Consider the following 17,427-nt stretch of genomic DNA (forward strand, 5'->3'; position numbering starts at 1 on the left):
AAACAGGAAAGGAGCAGCGGGCGAGCGACAGTGGTACGTACGATTTTCATATAATTTATGAGGCTGTATCCGTGCGGCCACGTATCCTGGGTGTCGCATGACAGCGGATGAATGTCAATCTGCTGGCTGGTATCCAGATCGTGCAGCGCTTTCGCAAACAGATGCACCGCGTCATACATCAGCGCCGTTTCCGCCTAGAATGCAGCAATGAGAGAGAAAGAGAGAGGGAGAGAGAGAGAGCGAGCCAAAGGATGAGTGAAATAATAAAGGGTGGAGGAATAATTGCGCGCACGAAGTGAAACCCACGAGCCGTACGGCTTCTCGCGTGGAAAGTCAACACACATCTGTCCACATTTAGCTCGACCAGGAGCGCGATAGAGAAGGGTGCGAAAATGATGGCCCAAAGGGGGTAGGGGTGGATGGTGGAGAGGACTTAAATTAACATTCATACGAGTGCACCCAGGGCTTTGGGCGTTGTGCGGACCCGTCCGACCGGAAGCACCGTTCCGCCGGCCGACCGCCGTAGCTCGGCCATAAGCTGGCTCCCATCGTCCCATCAAACGAGAAGGTTAAATGTAAACGAAGCAATTATTGGCATTTCATTAGCCCTGGTGTGCTGGTGCTAGGGGTGGTGTTGGGTGGCGTTGGGTGGCTACCCGCACAGCCGTGTACACAGCCGGCAAAGCTGCTGACAGTGCGTGCTATTGCGCTCCGGCCCGCGCACCGTGGGACAGAGTTGGGTGATCAAATGGACATTTGGTTTTTCGTTTTGGATTCATTTATTTGTTTTCATTTTTTTCCCTGCCGTTATTGAGATTGTAAAGCAGGAGTTGCACATGCCGGATGCACCTTTGTTCCAGCAACAGCAGAGCAGCAAAGCAAAAACGCGTTTTTACTGGACTAGAGAAGATGTTTTAAGGTTTATTTTTGCAAAAATTAAAAAGATACCAAAATTCTCGGTAGCAAACGTAAAAAAGTAATGCTGGCTTTAAAAATTTGAGCTTTTCATTGATTTTGTGTATGTACAAATGGCTCTTTGCACATGTTTCTTTTTGAAATTTTAGCTATAAGCTTAACGATACTTTCCTGCTTTCCTGTAGGTTACGCCTAACCTACTTTATCTAAACCTTAACCTGGACTATGTAGAAAAGATGAAAGCTGATGAGAAAAATGAATATTTCGTCGGAATCGATTCCGGCTAGCTCAGAAGTTTTCTGGAATCGATTCCGGATAGTAGGTCCGGAATCAGTTTCCGGAATTGGGTAAGGAATCGGCTCCGGAATCGAAATTGTCTCTGGAATCGGAATCGTCTCCCGAATCGGAATCAGCTCTGGAATCGGATATGGCTCCGGAATTGGAATCAGCTCTGGAATCGGATTTGGCTCCGGAATCGGAATCAGTTCCGGAATTGACTCCGGAATCAAAATCGGCTTCGACATCGGAATTGACTCCGAAATCAGAATCTGCTTCGAAACGGAGTCAGTTTCGGCATCTTCATAGGAATAGGCGTTTGGGTCCAATGATGCTATGTGTTGATAGAGGCAATGAATCAAAATATACTTGTACATGATCTATTCACATGGAGATTCCCGGACTTATTTCAATTCAAACCATTCCATTTCTGGAGTCAAGCCTGATTTCGTTGCCGGAGCAAATTGCGATTCCCAGGTTTGTTCCGATTCCGGAGACGATTCTGATTCCGGAGCCGATTCCGATCCTGGAATCGATTCCGAAGCCGATTCCGGAATCGATTCCGGAATCGACTCCGGAATCGGCTCACGAACCAACTTCGGAATCGTCTCCGGAACCAACTCTGGAATCGGCTTCGAAACCAACTCCGGAATCGGATTCGGAATTGGCTCCGGAATCGGCTTCGTAATCGACTCCGTAATCGGCTCCGGAGTCGGTTCCGGAATCGAGTCCGGAATCGAGTCCGGAATCGAGTCCGGAATCGGAATCGATTCCAGCATCGGAATCGGCTTCGGAATTGATTCCGAACACGGAATCGGAATCATATAGGTTCGATTCCGAGCTCACACCACTACTATATAAAGCAAACGTAACACAAATACTTTAAGGACTTGCTAGTGTGAAGTGAAACATCATTGTTTGTTTGTGTGATTTTTGTTTTCTAAAACTAAGAAACAACAAGAACTGTCAAAGTTAATTTAAAAGCAAACAATGATTGAATAATCACTATTATAATTGATATTCACTTATTTCAGTTATATGACATACTACAATTGAAATTTGAACTATTTTCCAGTATCAGAAGAGGGTGCCATATGTCCACATGTTGTCCTGCTATGCGCTCACGAGCCCAGCTGTAGCGATGAACCGTCAACACGCGTTCCAAAATGTCCGACGTGCACCGTTTAGAGACGTGTGACTGGGATGGTTTTAATCGGTCTCGTTCTGGACGGGCCCCGTGCTTAATGATGGATGGACCTTCGGTTCGGGCCGGTTATGTGGCCAAATTCTCGCTCCAATAATTTACTCACGCGCAAGGCGGGCCAGGCGGTCGCCAACGCGGCGGATAGCGGTTGACGCTGTTAGCTTTCAATAATGCTGGCGTTTATCTCGCACCCAGTACAGCAGCCAGCGTGAAGTGTTAGCTTTAAATTATTATCCCCCTCCCTGTTTGGATGTAATTTCGCATCAGCAGTGCAACAAGTAATTGTACCGAAGTAGCTATTTAAGGAGGACAAAAGCTGACAAAAGCATTCCAATTCCGGCAAAGGGCAGGAATAGAAGGAAGTCAAGCCCAGTGCTCAAATCGTCTGATCTTTCATTGATATTCACATTAAATTTCTTCATGCCACCCGCCGGGTCAGTTGATTGACATGAATTTCAATGCAACGCGTAAATATAACAACCTCGGGACGCAGCCGGAAATTTCATTCCAATTTCCGTGAGCCGCCGTAGCCGAGTCATTGCGGGTTGAAAAATGAGTTCCTGCTCTGCGTGTGTGTGTGTGTGTGTGTGTTTTGCTGGATAAAGCAAAGGTAGGAGCTGCAGAGCCGTCGGTCAGACGTCCGGACAGCCGGAAATGATGACGACAACGACGACGAAGACGACCATGACGACGACGACGACGGCTACGTAAAGCCTGTCAAGAGGGTGCCCTTCCTTCCTGGCCAAGGGAAGTTTTTATTTCCTTGGGAGCAAAAGCACGTCCCAGTGTTTGCATTTTTATTGCTCCTCCCTCCCCAACAAGCACCAAACAAAAAACAAAAAAAAAACAGCCTCTGCCCGGGGAAAATTGAAATAATGTCAACCGGGCTGACGGCTCGGCCCAGTTGTCGGACAGCACGAACAGTCCGACCTGACGCTGCCGCAGCCGTAATCTTCAACGCTCGAGCCGTGGCCGGGGCCGGGCAGCCTTTTTGGCAGAATAATTCAACAGCCCAGCATTTTTCGGGCCGTGCGGGCTACACTCACCTTGATCACGGTCACGTTCTCCTATTATCCGGTTGTCCAAATGTCCAGTGTTTTCGTTGTTGGTTGCGGTAAACCCCAGGGGGCGCAAGGCAGCGTGAGAAAGAAGAACCACCGACGTCCGAGCGATGGTCAGGGTGTGATTTATGAAGTGAATTTGCTTTGCGGTTGTGAGGAATGCTCGCCGGAACACTTACCGCCGTTTTGAAGTCAACCTTTTTGCCGAGCCGCGCCTCGCCGATCGTCCAGTTGTGGATGGCCTGCGCCACCTCCGGGTTTTCCGGATCGACCAGCCGGAACGCGGTAATGTTGGTGCCACCGTACTTGAACTCGTCCAGATTGATGGTGTGCAGATCCTGAGTCAGCGAAAAAAGGGGAAAAGATTTGTGAGACAGTTTAGATTCGATGTCCATATGTGTGTGGGTGTGTGTGTGTGTGTGGGATGAGCATGAACACTTACCAGCGATGTGATGAGATAGCTGTGGTAGTCGCTCATCATACCGATCTGCTGCGCCTGCTTCAGCACCTCGTAGATCCGCTCGGTCGAGCAGTCGAGCACGATGTGCGATTCGGCCGAATTTTTGATCTGCTTCAGCAGCGGGCTGCAAGGGGGGGAGGGAACAGAAAAAGGCAGATATAACCGATTGAAAAACCGAGTTAATGATTGTCCGAATGCCACGATGCATCATTCCGCTCGGAATATTGTGGCACCGGGTTGACCCTCGTTGTCAGCTCTTCGCTCAGCGCAGGCATGTACAACATCGTTCGTGGAACGAACGGAGCGGTAGATAACGATCCCTGGAACGTTTTTCCGGATGATGTACTTACACGCAAAACTTCTGCCCACTATCTGTCAGTGCGGTAGGCGACGAGCACGTCGGCCCCTGAGCACTTCATTTCGCTACTGAAGCGCCATGCGGAGCAGTAAAGCTTCGCCGAAACGGGCTCGTTCCAAGCAAAAGAGCAAGCTCATCGCTAAGCGGTACTGTGTCTGTTTTGTTCCGGGCGAATGGAACCGATGCTCATTTGCCGGACAAAAATTAGTTTTCCTGCTGTTGCCAGTGTGCGTGGTGCTGCTAGCAAATGGAGTGTGAATGTAGATCAGCGGGCACACAACATGGCAGGCATTTCCCCGCCCTTTCGCTTGAATTTGAATGCTGTGACACGGTTTGTGACACAAGCACACACACACACACACACACACACACACACACACACACACACACACACACACACACACACACACACACACACACACACACACACACACACACACACACACACACACACACACACACACACACACACACACACACACACACACACACACACACACACACACACACACACACACACACACACACACACACACACACACACACACACACACACACACACACACACACACACACACACACACACACACACACACACACACACACACACACACACACACACACACACACACACACACACACACACACACACACACACACACACACACACACACACACACACACACACACATGACTTATCATTGCGCAAATGTGCCATATAGCAGCCCTCACCCCAGTTTTGTGCTGTAAATTACACAAAACATCGAGAGTCGACGGTACCGAATCCATCCAATGCGCCCAATTTCCACCCCGAGAAACGGTGTAAATCGATTGGCTCACGAAAATGGGGGGGGGGAGGTTTCGCTTGATTATCGATCAATTGAAGCCGTCTGCTGGCCACAGTGGCGACAACGTTCGAGCACTTTGTTGTAACATCGTTGCATCGCTGCAATGGCGTAATACTGAGTAATACGAGCGCATCTGGTTGCATGATTTCATTAAGTTTCACTTTCACAATAGCCTCGGCTGCGGGAATCGATGATTGGAAACCGTTCCAGGTAGTAATAAAGCTATACATGAACGCTATTGGTTGATTAGCAGCGGCTGATTGCTTTTGTTTCAAAGCACGAGAGCTTTTGCCGAATGATGCGATGCTTGGATGAATATTACCTGGTTTTTGGTGCAAAAGTGCGCGATTTATTACTTACTTACTTTCTTACTTTACAGAAACTTTACAGACGAAAGAGCCAAATTTTATGCAAATGCTAGTAGAGTCATCTGTGAGCCAAATTGTATAATGAGGTCTTCAGGCAGTTTTGGGAATATCTCTGGTGTTTCTCAGGAAAGCAATATGGGTCCGCTATACTATCCAACAACCTAACATTTGTGATTTCTGGAGATTCCTGCCTGATGTATGTTTGTGATGTGCGTTTGTTTAAAATGGTCTCCTCATACCTCTGACTGCTTGACTTTAAAAACCATCTGTGAAAAGTGTTGCGTCATCACATTTAATAGGTTTTAGAGGAATTTTTACTTTTCCTACTAGTTGCCAGATTCTATAGCTCAATGCAGCAATGAGGTATGCGACTTAGGGGTTATGTTAGACGGTGAATTAAATTTCAATCTGCATTACAAACAAAGCATTAGTAAATATTTAAAAATGCTAGGACTTATCAGGAAATTCGCTAAAGATGTTAATGATCTGACTTGCCTGTAGGCTCTTTATGTGTGCTATGGGCAATACTTGAATCAAATGAAGTACTATGGAATCTCAATTCTGAATTGTGGATAAATAAATGTAGCAAGCTATACAAACACCCCGATAAAAATTCAGATGATATTTCATATGTCATTTTGGTGAGCACCGTACATTACCGGACATTATGTTTAATGATTCAGTAAACATTCTTCATAGGCCAACATTCATAGGCCGGTCTCGTAGTACAGTCGTCAACTCGTACGACTTAACAACATGCCCGTCATGGGTTCAAGCCCCAAATAGACCGTGCCGCCATACGCAGGATTGACTATCCTGCTATGGGGGGAAATCAATTAGTCACTGAAAGCCAAGCCCACAAGTGGGTAAAGGCAGGCCTTGACCGACAACGGTTGTTGAGCCAAAGAAGAAGAAGAAGAAACATTCTTCACCATGCGGCAGATGTTGGAGAAGATGGCTGAAAACAGAAACGACACATACCATCTCTTCATTGACTTCAAAGCTGCATATGATAGCTCCGCCAGGGTAAAACTGTACGACGCTATGAGCTCTTTTGGAATCCAGGCCAAACTAATACTTCGGCCATCCATAATGAAGGCCATGGATACTTCGGGAACCATCTTCTATAAGTCAACCCAGATCCTAGCATACGCTGATGATAAAGACATCATTGGTCTGCGGCTCTCCTATGTAGCAGAAGCCTACCAAGGGATCGAGCAGGCGGCAGAGAACCTAGGCCCTACTCTACCTAAATAATCCAAACCTACGTAGGCGTGACGTACTGATAGGTGAAACGCACTTTTGAAGTCGTCCCACAATTCACCTTTCTTGGGTCTTAGGTCAGCAATGACAATAGCATAGAAGCAGAGTTGTGTGCAAGGATGCTGGCTGCCAACCGGTCATTCTACAGCCTGAAAAATCAGTTCACCTCAAAGAACCTGTCGCGACGGACGAAGCTGGGACTTTATAGTTCCGGTACTCACATACGCCTCTGAGACATAGACACTGTCCAAATCTGACGAAACTTTCTTAGCCGCGAGAGGAAGATGTTGAGAAGGATGCTTGGCCTCATATGTATGGAAGGACAATGGAGGAGCCGTTATAACGAAGAGCTATGAGAGATGTACGACGATCTCACTGTCGTGCAGCGTATCAAGCTCGCCAGGCTCCGGTGGGCTGGCCATGTTGTACGCATGGACACGACGTAAAGTCTTTTTAGGCCGAGGAGGCGTGGTAGGCCCAAATTGAGGTGGCAAGATGGCGTGGAGGCGTCCGCCATTAAGGCCGGGATAACGGACTGGCAGACGCGGAAGGCGCGAGACCGTGAGCGGTTTCGGACACTCCTGAGGCAGGCCAAGACCGCAAAGCGGTTGTAGCGCCGGATAAGTAAGTAAGCAAGCAATTGATGTGCATCAATAAAAACAAACTATATTTAAAAGAAATATTACGTCCTTTCTTAATCGCTACCAACTACTGAAATATCAGTAATATGCGAATGGGTTTACTGGGATTTCAGACAACGTGCTGTCATTTTGGTGGAGAGACGCGCGAGCTCGGTCCTGCGTTCGTGGTGTTAGGTGCCATGCAGCTAAGAGTGATTGGGTGGTGGCCGATCAACGAATGGAAGTGCAGGTTGAGGAATTCGTGGAAGATTCTTCAACTAGACAATCGGATAATCAAAACAATGACAATTGGTTGCTTAGACGCAGAAAAAAGACTCCTGATGTCAAAAATATGCGCCATCCAACCAGAAATAGGTACTTATATTGTACATATTTAGCATAAATATAAGTGAAGAAAAAAAACAAAAAAAGTTAAACTGTTAAGGCAGACAGTCACGTGAATAATCATGGATAGATGCGGCGCCGAAAGGGGAAGATAAAAGATTACAAAACGGTATGAAAGTGACTGCAACTAGTCCAATAGGATGAATAATCGTTGGCACACACACACATGACGTTTGTTTTGTTATTGTTTGAAATAGCGATATGTTTTCACCGTTCGCCAGATCACGTGATGTTACTTTTTACTACCCGTCCCCCGGGATAGCTTGCCGCGGGAAAGGCCGTTCGAACGGCTGAAAATCCCACAAGCTGGGCACCCACATGCGGGACACTCTTCCCGGGGATGGGATAAAACCAAACCATCCAAAACCAAAACCAAAAAAGGACAACAAAAGGCATAAAAACAATGAAAATAAAGCACTCCTTCCCTCCGTCCTGCCCAATTTGCCCCACGCCGAGCTGTGTAAGTGGTTGAGTGGAGCCTGCAATGCGTAAAACATATACATATGTTGTTTTTCCAACCACCCACTGGACCGAACAGCAACAAAGAGTGAGGTCAACAGCAGAGTGCCCGAAAAGAGCGCGCATTTCTGTCGTCATCGAAACCCCCAAATAAAAGAAAAAAAAACAAAAAAAACGGAAAATTTTACCAACGGGAGGGTTTTGAAAAGCTCACCTCTAAGCTCACTGTTCCAACCTAGCCCCTTCCATCCAGGGCGGTGCGGGGTAGTGCAATAAAAAAAAATGAAATGAAAGCTCCCAACCCGCCCAACAGACGGTAGCACATGGTGCGATCGCGCCTACCGGACATTCATTATCCGTTTTGGGGATGTGCATGTGTATGTTGCTTTTTTGTGTGGCCGTGCCAAGATCAAACGCCGGGGGCCGGGCAGCGGGTGGCCGGGTCAGAGAAGGGCGATTTTTTTTGTTGTTCGCTGCCGGGGTGCGCTGTGTCCCCGTCTAAATGCGAATTTACATGCATTTTTCCGACCCATCGGGGAGATTTTTGTGTGTTTTATTCATTCCCACCTCTCCCACGGCTGCCCCCTCCACCCTTGCCCCTCTGAGGGCGGTTTAAAAAGGTCCAAAAGCAGGGATCATGTGGTTTTTGTTTGATGCAGTAAATTTTGCGCGTCTCGCTCGGGGTCCACGGCCCGGTTCACTGCCCCCCTCTGGAGTGGGCGCTAGGAAGGAGAAAAAAAACGCAAAATCAACACCCTCTGTGTGTGTGTGTGTGTGTGTGTGTGTGTGTGCTTGGGAGAGCTAAAAAAAGAAATAAAGACCCCTTTCTCTTTGCTGCCCGCTCAAACGGAGTCGAAGCCGCAGCCGCGGAACTAGAGCAGCGGGGGAAACAACAAAACGGAAACACAACACAACACAAACCCCCCCCCCCCCCCCTCATCAAAGGGGGATGGCTCTCCGTCGCACCAACCGTCACGGCTGGCTGGCAGGCTGAAGAGGTGTCAGCGGGCAACAAACAGTAGTTGGTACACCGGGTTGATTTCGGTGGTGTAAGAATTATGACCCTTTTCACGGCCCGATACACGGCGCGATCCCATCCCGTGTATCGGTTAGGGAATTTGCCGTGTTGTTACCCATCCTCTCTGCCACACACACACACACACACACACAAGGACACGCAAACTGGGCTGTGTGCGGTTTTGCACACAGATGTAACCCCGCTTTGCGTACGCGTTGGAAAACTTTTGCACCCACCCCGGGCTCAGCACCGAGCGCTCGGGGCATGCATTCGTTTGCCACCACATTAAAGAAGGTAAGAAAAGGGAGGTGGAGGGGGTAAGAGAGAAGGGTTGGCTACCACCACATGCCCTCACATATATAAGTTTACACACGCAGGGCCAATTGAAACAAATTTCAATTTGAAAATTCATATAAATTTTACCGCCACGCGCTCGCACGGTCCCACCGCAAGTTATAAACATGGCAACACGGGTTTAAGAGCGTGAGAGAGAGGAAAGGAAGGCGGAAAGATAATGAAGTACCGGGGGGGGGGGGGGTAGTACGGGGACCGACGATGCGTACAGCCCAATTCCCATGCAATATGAGCTGGGCGCCGTCCCCCGAATGCGTTGCGTTTACTCATCAGAAATTCATCAGGTAGTGTGCGAGCGCGCGCTCTGCCGTGGCGGGAAGTTGATTTGTGTGGTGAATGACACACGAGGGCACGCAGGTATACGCCAGCAGGGCCGCAACAGGGCCTTTACATTATGCGACACAGCTGTGGTTTCGTCCACCGTGCAAGCGCGATTGAGTGAAATGCGATTAATTTGAAGCGATACACACACACACACACACACTTCAAGGCAGCAAAGGTCGAGCACTTAGTTAGGTGCAGCAGCTTCTTTACAGGGGTTTTCCAGGGGTTCTCATAGCTGTGGGACACTTTGTTGCCTCCTTCTTACTTGAAATGAACTAAATCTAATATGAATTGGAATCTATACCATACAGTCCAATTTCCAATCATATGAAGTTCAGTTCCCATAAGAAAAAGTGTAGGAAGTGTCCCACAACTATGAGAACTAATGGAAAACCCTGTAAAAGCTACCGCACCGCGAGCATGCGTTGCATAGCTTTAGGCGGTGGCTTTTTTTTTGATTCTCCACTGTCAACTGGTAACGCTCCCCGCGTGGTGATTGGGATGGAAAAGCGCAGCATTATCCCGTCCGCACTTTCAACCCCGTGTCATGTGACCTATGCGTGTGGTCCAAAAATTCCACGGCAGCTCATGACACGGTATGAAACCAACAACAACAACAACAACAAAAAGAAGTTAAATAAAAGCCGTGAACATTTTAATGAGATACCGCAACACCGCGAACGCGGCGGAGGATGAAAATGCCCACCGGGTGAAAACACTCGGCACTGGTGGTCGTCCTGTTTGGTGCGACGGCTGGAAAATGGTACCCCAACGCTGCACCCCAACCCCCTCCCCCCCACCCCGAACGCAGGGACACATTTGGTCGCTGAGTAGTGCAGGGTTGGCAAAATGATGTGTTTTTAATTTTATTTTTACATTATAAAAAATGATTTTATACGATTTATCAGCCGTTCTGCTTAATTATTCATTCATGGGCTTTGCTTCAGGATCAATTTTGTTTTTTTTTTGTACTCGTTAATATATTTTAGAGTCCTTTATCGAATACCTGTCGAATACCTTCACCCGATAAAAATTAAAACTATTACAAAAGCGCTCGGAGAAGAATCATTTGCTCTCATGTAACGTATGATATGATTTACTGAAATCATATTAAGCTATTCAAGCTTATAGCGATTAAAAGATTAAAATGTGGCAAAAAAATTGACGTTTTTATCGAAGCGCAGAGAGGCAGTCCGTTCAGCTCATGTTCATTCATGTTCCGTAATGTTTGATACAGTTTTTATACTGTATTTTGCTGTGACAAGCTTGATGGTTCAGTAAGCGTCTACCAAATCAGCTTTTTGATGCTGAAATTCAGCAAACCTATCTGTAAGCTTGCTAAGCGTAAAAAAGATAACTAAAGTAAACTTAGAAAACTTGCTCTCTAGCATCACCCTTGCACCTGTGTTGCTAAGCGCCTAAATGTATGCAATATAGCTACATGCATTTTGCATGACGAACAGAAAAGATTAAAACTCGCTGGCGCTGTAAATCGCCAGAAGGTATGCAATTATTATAAAATTGATACAATTTGTCTCTAATTTTGCTAGAGCAAAATGGAAAGAGAAAAAGTAAGAGAAAAAAGAGGAAGACAACGCGTGAATCGGCAAGGGTTTACGTTTATTTTCACTGATGAAATATTTTTGATGAAAGCTCCTTTGATTTGTAAATCGTTTTACACTAAGAAAAATTGTTCTAAACTACAGACACGTAAGTAAACATTTTTTATGTAGGTTTAGGCGTTTAGTATGCAATGCACGCTTGAGATTAATTGGATGCAAATTTTGCATGTGGTGGTTTTCCTAATATACTATTATTATTGAATAAAATCTTGAAAGTGTTGATCGAGTAGGGTAAGCAATGGTGAAACCCTGTAAATTCACTGAACCATATACCACTCGATGACACACACACACACACACACACACACACACACACACACACACACACACACACACACACACACACACACACATACGCACGCACGCACTCCATACATTGTAGTTTGAAGTGAAAACGGCCGTGCCGGATGTGGTTGATTGCAGGTGGATGGCGAAACGCAACGGTTTGCAGTTACACAACCGCTTACACATCAGTTTGCGGGGTTGCCAGAACCCGGTCCTGTGTGTGTGTTTCAAAGTCAATTGTGAGGTTGCCATTTGCGCAATACAAAAAGGAGGGTACCAACGCACGCACAAAGAGATTAATTTCCTGTTCCGGCAGCACGGCAGCGCTGACGAAGGACGGCACGAGTGTGCAGCCGAGGCGCAGTGGTACAATGGCTCCGCTTGGCGGCTCGTTCCAAAGTCAAAGGCTCTTGCCAAATAGTGCACAGTTGACTCCAATAAAACGGCTGCCTAATTGCACCGACAGAAGCGTTCCCTGCAGTTTCCCCAAAGGGCGACACAGCACACAGCTTTCCGCTTGCGAGTTGCAGCGTGCAGACGAAGATTTCCACCACGAGCGTGGTGGTTACTGCGTTCCCCTCTCCAGGGAAGCATAAACACTTGCGCAAACTTCTCGCTACCGAAATCAAAACCCCTTCGAAGGGAGAGAAGGAGAGAGAGAAGGAAACTGTTTCTTCTTAAGCAACATTGCCGACGAGTGGAGGCGGTTGTTTTAAATAATTCATAAATTAAATTTATTCCCCCAGGGGCAGGAAGGGAAGTTTTCGGAGGCTCGCCGGTACCCGCACTTACCGGTAATCGCCGGAGTCACTCAACTGTCGCACGGTGATCGGGTAGTCGGAGAGTCCGTGCGCCTTGAGCAGCTCCTGCATGCGCACCAGCCCCTCGTTCGTTTCGTAGATGATGGTGAAAGACTTCCAGCCCCAGGCCGCCACCAGATCCACGTATGCCTGTGAAAAAGAGAGAGCGAGAGAGAGAGACATATTAGTACACTGCTAGTTAACATCGGGTGTGTACGATTCCATTGAAGATTCCAACAGGAAAAGCCACAACTTGTGCGAATGGGCGCGCACATCGGTAGTGCACGGACGTGTACTCTCAAGTGTCTCGTTGTGTCTGACTTGTTTACGTTTTGGCCTGCTGCCCATCGTGAATCCTGCTCCATTATCGCTCGTTGCGCACTAGCCAGCCCATTGTAGCCATTGAACAAGCGGACAGCGACGCGACGACATTGTTGCGGGATCAAGCGCTCCATCAAGTGGGCTCTTCCCGTCTACTTAGCTCTTTTTCTTCTTCTTCTTCTTCTTTTAGCGTGAAGTGAAGCACGCCTTTGCGCGTAGAGTGTCACTTTACAGCATGCTGGCGCTTCGGGCTCTCGTGTTACCCCCCCTGCCGTTGGGGCGAGTCGCGACCGCAACGAGCAGCTCCACTTGAGGCTGCGGGTAATTGTTACTCGCGAGTGGCTCCTTGACGTGATCGCTATTGTCATGGAGGAGTATGCTGGGAGGATGGGGAGGAGGGTGCTTTTCGTCTTAAAAGGGTAAATACCAGACAAAGGTACATGCCAGTGCGTCACTTTGCTAAAATAGGAAGCAAAATGTTCGACGTCAAAATCAGCCTAGCAATTTACTAAACCACAGTGTTTGTTTTGTAACATTTTGAACAATTTTCTGCATGACATTTCATTCCATCGTACTTTTCCTTCTTTCATGATTGTAATATAGATTGACGGACTGATCATTACAGCGGTTTTCAGGAGTTCTGCATAATTCAGGGACACTATCTTGATTCTTTCTTACGAGAATTGGACTTTATGCAACGAGAAGTGGACTCTTCGGTACCCTTTTTGAACAGGCTCATTCCCGCTAAATACAATATAGGGCTTCCCACGATTTATTGGTTAGTTTCCACGATTGTTTGGTGCGTTCTCACGATGTTTTGATCGTATCCCATAGATTTTTGGTTCGTTCCCATAATGTATTGGTATTTTCCGATTGGATATCAATACAATTGGACCAACAAATTCAGGGAATCTGTTTATTTGTTTATTTGTTTATTTGTAAATGTTAAGTGATTGGCCATCATTGGCCTTATCACTGATCTTATAAACTAAACTTATAATAACATAAAGCATCACGGTACAACGTAACATCAGCACAAAATAAATAACACAGAGTATCACAGCAAGAAAAACAGGTTAACTTAGGGAATTCCAGTCAAAAGAGTCATAATGTGCATTAAATCTGATAGCCATCGCAGTCAAAGGTTCATTATCGCTATATGAACGTCTAGTTTGGTCAACTCTTAGTAGCTAAAGTTTCTTAAAATACGAGCAGGTACGTGGAAATTAACTCTAGCTAAAAGGTCCGGTGAATCTATCTCTTCTAGGATGATTTTTTTCATAAACAAGATTTGCGCCGTTTCACGACGACTAGCGAGAGACTCGAGTCCAAAAATTAAACACCGGGCATGATAACTAGGTCTCGCTGCTACGTTACGCCAGGGTGTGAACCGTAAGACCAAACGGGTGAATTTTTTCTGCTCTGACTCAATCTTATTCGACCATAACGACGACGATGGGCACCAAACTACTGAGGAATATTCTAAGATGGATCTGATTAGTGATTTGTAGAGTGCGACAAGACAATGTGGGTCGGAGAATTCACTCGACTGCCTGCGTATAAATCCTAGCATTCTGTTCGCTCTATCAATAATTTCATTATGGTGCACATGAAAGTCAAGTTTACGGTCAAGGGTAACTCCTAAGTCTTTTACTGCACTGTGTCGTTGTAATTGTGTACAGGAGATGCAGTAGTTAAACACTATTGGACAATTAGAACGGTGAAACGACATGGACAAACATTTATCAACATTTGCAGGTCGTTGTTCAGACACCAGTCGGAAAAAGAGTCGATCGATGCTTGCAGGACAAGACAATCACCAAAACACCTCACAGGAAAAAAAAGGCTAAGATCGTCCGCATACAATAAACATTCAGATTCCCTTACTACAGTAGTAACATCATTGAAAAATAGAGAAAACAGCAAAGGTCCACGGTTACTACCCTGTGGCACGTCTGAACAACTCACGAATTCCCTAGATGTCATACATTCAACTTCCACGCGATATCGACGATTGGTGAGGTAAGATTCGAACCACTCCACTAAAGGGGTAGAGAATCCAAGACGAGCAAGCTTCGCCAACAGCAAGGGATGTTTCACCCGATCAAAGGCAGCCTTAAGGTCGGTATAGATGAAATCCATCTGGGCTCCCCAGATCGGCCCCAGGGAATCGGCCAAAAAATCGTGGGAACGCACCAAAAAACATGGGAACCCACCAAAAATTGATGGGAACCAACCAGTAAATCGTGGGAAACCCTGTAATTATAAGCAAATTATAAATATTCAAAAGTTTTTCTTCAGCTGAGAAAATATGTGAGTTATTCTTAAAATTGCTTGGAAAATGCTTGATTCAAAACTACTAGGCTAGCGAGGCTGCTGTCCAACTAGAATCCTGTTGAAACAAAACATCATGTAACTGTTGGAATAAAATAAAAATACACTGATAGGTTATTAGGGTTGCGGAAAAGAAACCCGAAAAGCGATCTAACAGACACCACTGTCCTTCTATCCTTTGCGGCCAGGCCAAGCCAGCCTTCCACGAAACGATTGTCACCCGTCCGGAATAGAGCTAGATCGCAAAATTAGGGTTTTGTTTACATGCGTCGTGTTGTTTGCGCTTCATCATTTAGCGCTTGTGGCAGTGTGGACAGTTTCAGCAGGACAGCCACGCACAAGAATGCGCACCAAGATGATGCCGCTCGTCCCGAGGAAGGGATGGGCGCCGTGCCGGGTGAAATATTTGCTGCAATTTATTCCTGCCTGTCGTTCGGAGAATATCGATTCCGTATTTCCAGCGCGCACGTGCAAATGAGACGGGCGGGAGAGAGGGTGGACCGGAAAAAAGAAGAAGAACAACAAAAAAAGGACAAGAAGAGATGCACAAGCGTGCCCGGTGACGTGCCGGCGTATACGGTGGATAAATATTATCTCTGACTACGAAGCAGCTCTTTCTAATAAAGCATCTCACAAACTGCCAGCCTCCGGTTGTCTCCGCGCTCGCTTGTGCCCGAAGTACCGCCAAGAGCAAACACAGCCACCAGCTGGCCATGGCTCGGATCGGAAATGGAAGCGAAAGACCCGAAAGACCGTGGCCTGTGTACACAAATTAAATATACATTTTATGCGACCGAGCTCGGGTCGTGCTTCCTTCCCGTATCGGTGTACAGGGAAACTCTGCTTCCCTCCCCCCCCTTTTGTACACCGCCACCAGTGCGCTCAACTTTCCCCATCCATGACGAACCCATATCGTGAATAAATGCAAAACAATGGCTCTTTACTTCGACGGAACCGGCATAAATTTGCATTCCAGGGCTGCATTCGCTTCATTCCGTGCCAACCAATTTCCCACCGGCTGCTGCATTGTTTCCTTGCTGCTGTACACTATTTTACCGAACCGGAAAGCTAATTCTAACCTACCGAGTAACGGCCGGGAGGCGATTAAAGTGCAAGCTCCTGCACATCGGTATCCCGTTCCTTTTTTTTTTTTTTTTTTTTTGGATGTCGAATCTTGTAACGAGCTTCTTGCGACTGAAACGACTGAACCAATTTTTCTCCATTTTTCGGCCGGGCCAAAAATGGGGTAAGCCCATGCCGGCAGCAGCTTTGGGCCCGGTGCTGCATGCGCCAGTGCATAACAGCCGTGGCACAGCGTATCCGCCGGAGAAGAACGCTGAGCACGATGGACGGCCTTCCCTTAAGAGCGCTGGCGAAAAAGGTTCCGCAAATTGGATTTATTGTTTTTGGGCTGGATTTTCTCCTGCTCTTAATGTGTGTCAGTGTGTGTGTGTGTGCAAGGGGGGGTGGAGGGAGGTTTTTCACATTCTGCACTCGGGCACGGGACGAAGCTTTCGCAAAAACCCCGACCAATCCGATTTGGCTGATGGAGCGGCTGGCTTTAGCGGGTTTCGAAATCAATCGATCGGGGGGGTGGAAGAAAATCGCCTCCATCGCTCGTACGCCATCTTCTTCAAGGGGGGGGGGGGGATTAGAAGCGGAACTTCGCCAGGAATGTAGACGCATAGTTGCGCATGTGAAATAAATTTCCTCCCAGCAGCAGCAGCAGCAGCTCCACCTCACAGTGCGCTGCCTTTCACATGCGAAGCGAGAGAGCGCAAGAGTCAATCGAGTCGATCAATCAATGGCGCTCTCTTTGTCTCCTTTGACTCCCCGTTCGTGCTTGGGGGCAGCTTTCGGGACACCGGTGGGAGAGGGTTTTACTGCAACCGGGTTGATGACGGATTGGTATGTGGCAGCCCCCCAACCACCTATCGACACAGCGGCCACAACGGTAAGCTCCAATCAATAACCGTCCGGCTTGCCCGGTTAGCCGGAGCGTTGGTACGGATCGTAGCTGGCAGCTAAAATTACAACCTTACCTTCGACAGCGTGCTCGGATGGGGGTACAGATTGACGAGACAGCTTTCGCGCCGCAACCGATAGTCCCAGCGCGTCTCCAGGTGAGGAAT

The 17,427-nt window shown here is 47.3% G+C and overlaps 1 protein-coding gene across 12 annotated transcripts in view; it reads right to left on the reverse strand.

Moving 5' to 3' along the window:
• LOC120905906 (glutamate receptor ionotropic, kainate 2) overlaps positions 1 to 17,427 on the reverse strand; it is a 108,108-nt gene that overhangs the window by 29,843 nt on the left and 60,838 nt on the right. For all 12 annotated transcript variants that reach the window (XM_040317234.1, XM_040317228.1, XM_040317227.1 and 9 more), the window contains 6 exons: positions 17,338 to 17,427; positions 12,633 to 12,790; positions 3,899 to 4,040; positions 3,636 to 3,794; positions 3,442 to 3,462; positions 42 to 194 (listed from right to left, as the gene is read on the reverse strand). In XM_040317234.1, the coding sequence (XP_040173168.1) occupies positions 42 to 194; positions 3,442 to 3,462; positions 3,636 to 3,794; positions 3,899 to 4,040; positions 12,633 to 12,790; positions 17,338 to 17,427 (723 nt within the window). The remainder of the gene's footprint in view (positions 1 to 41; positions 195 to 3,441; positions 3,463 to 3,635; positions 3,795 to 3,898; positions 4,041 to 12,632; positions 12,791 to 17,337) is intronic.

This window comes from Anopheles arabiensis, chromosome X, assembly GCF_016920715.1.
Source record: "Anopheles arabiensis isolate DONGOLA chromosome X, AaraD3, whole genome shotgun sequence".
In the NCBI taxonomy this organism is placed as follows: domain Eukaryota; kingdom Metazoa; phylum Arthropoda; class Insecta; order Diptera; family Culicidae; genus Anopheles; species Anopheles arabiensis.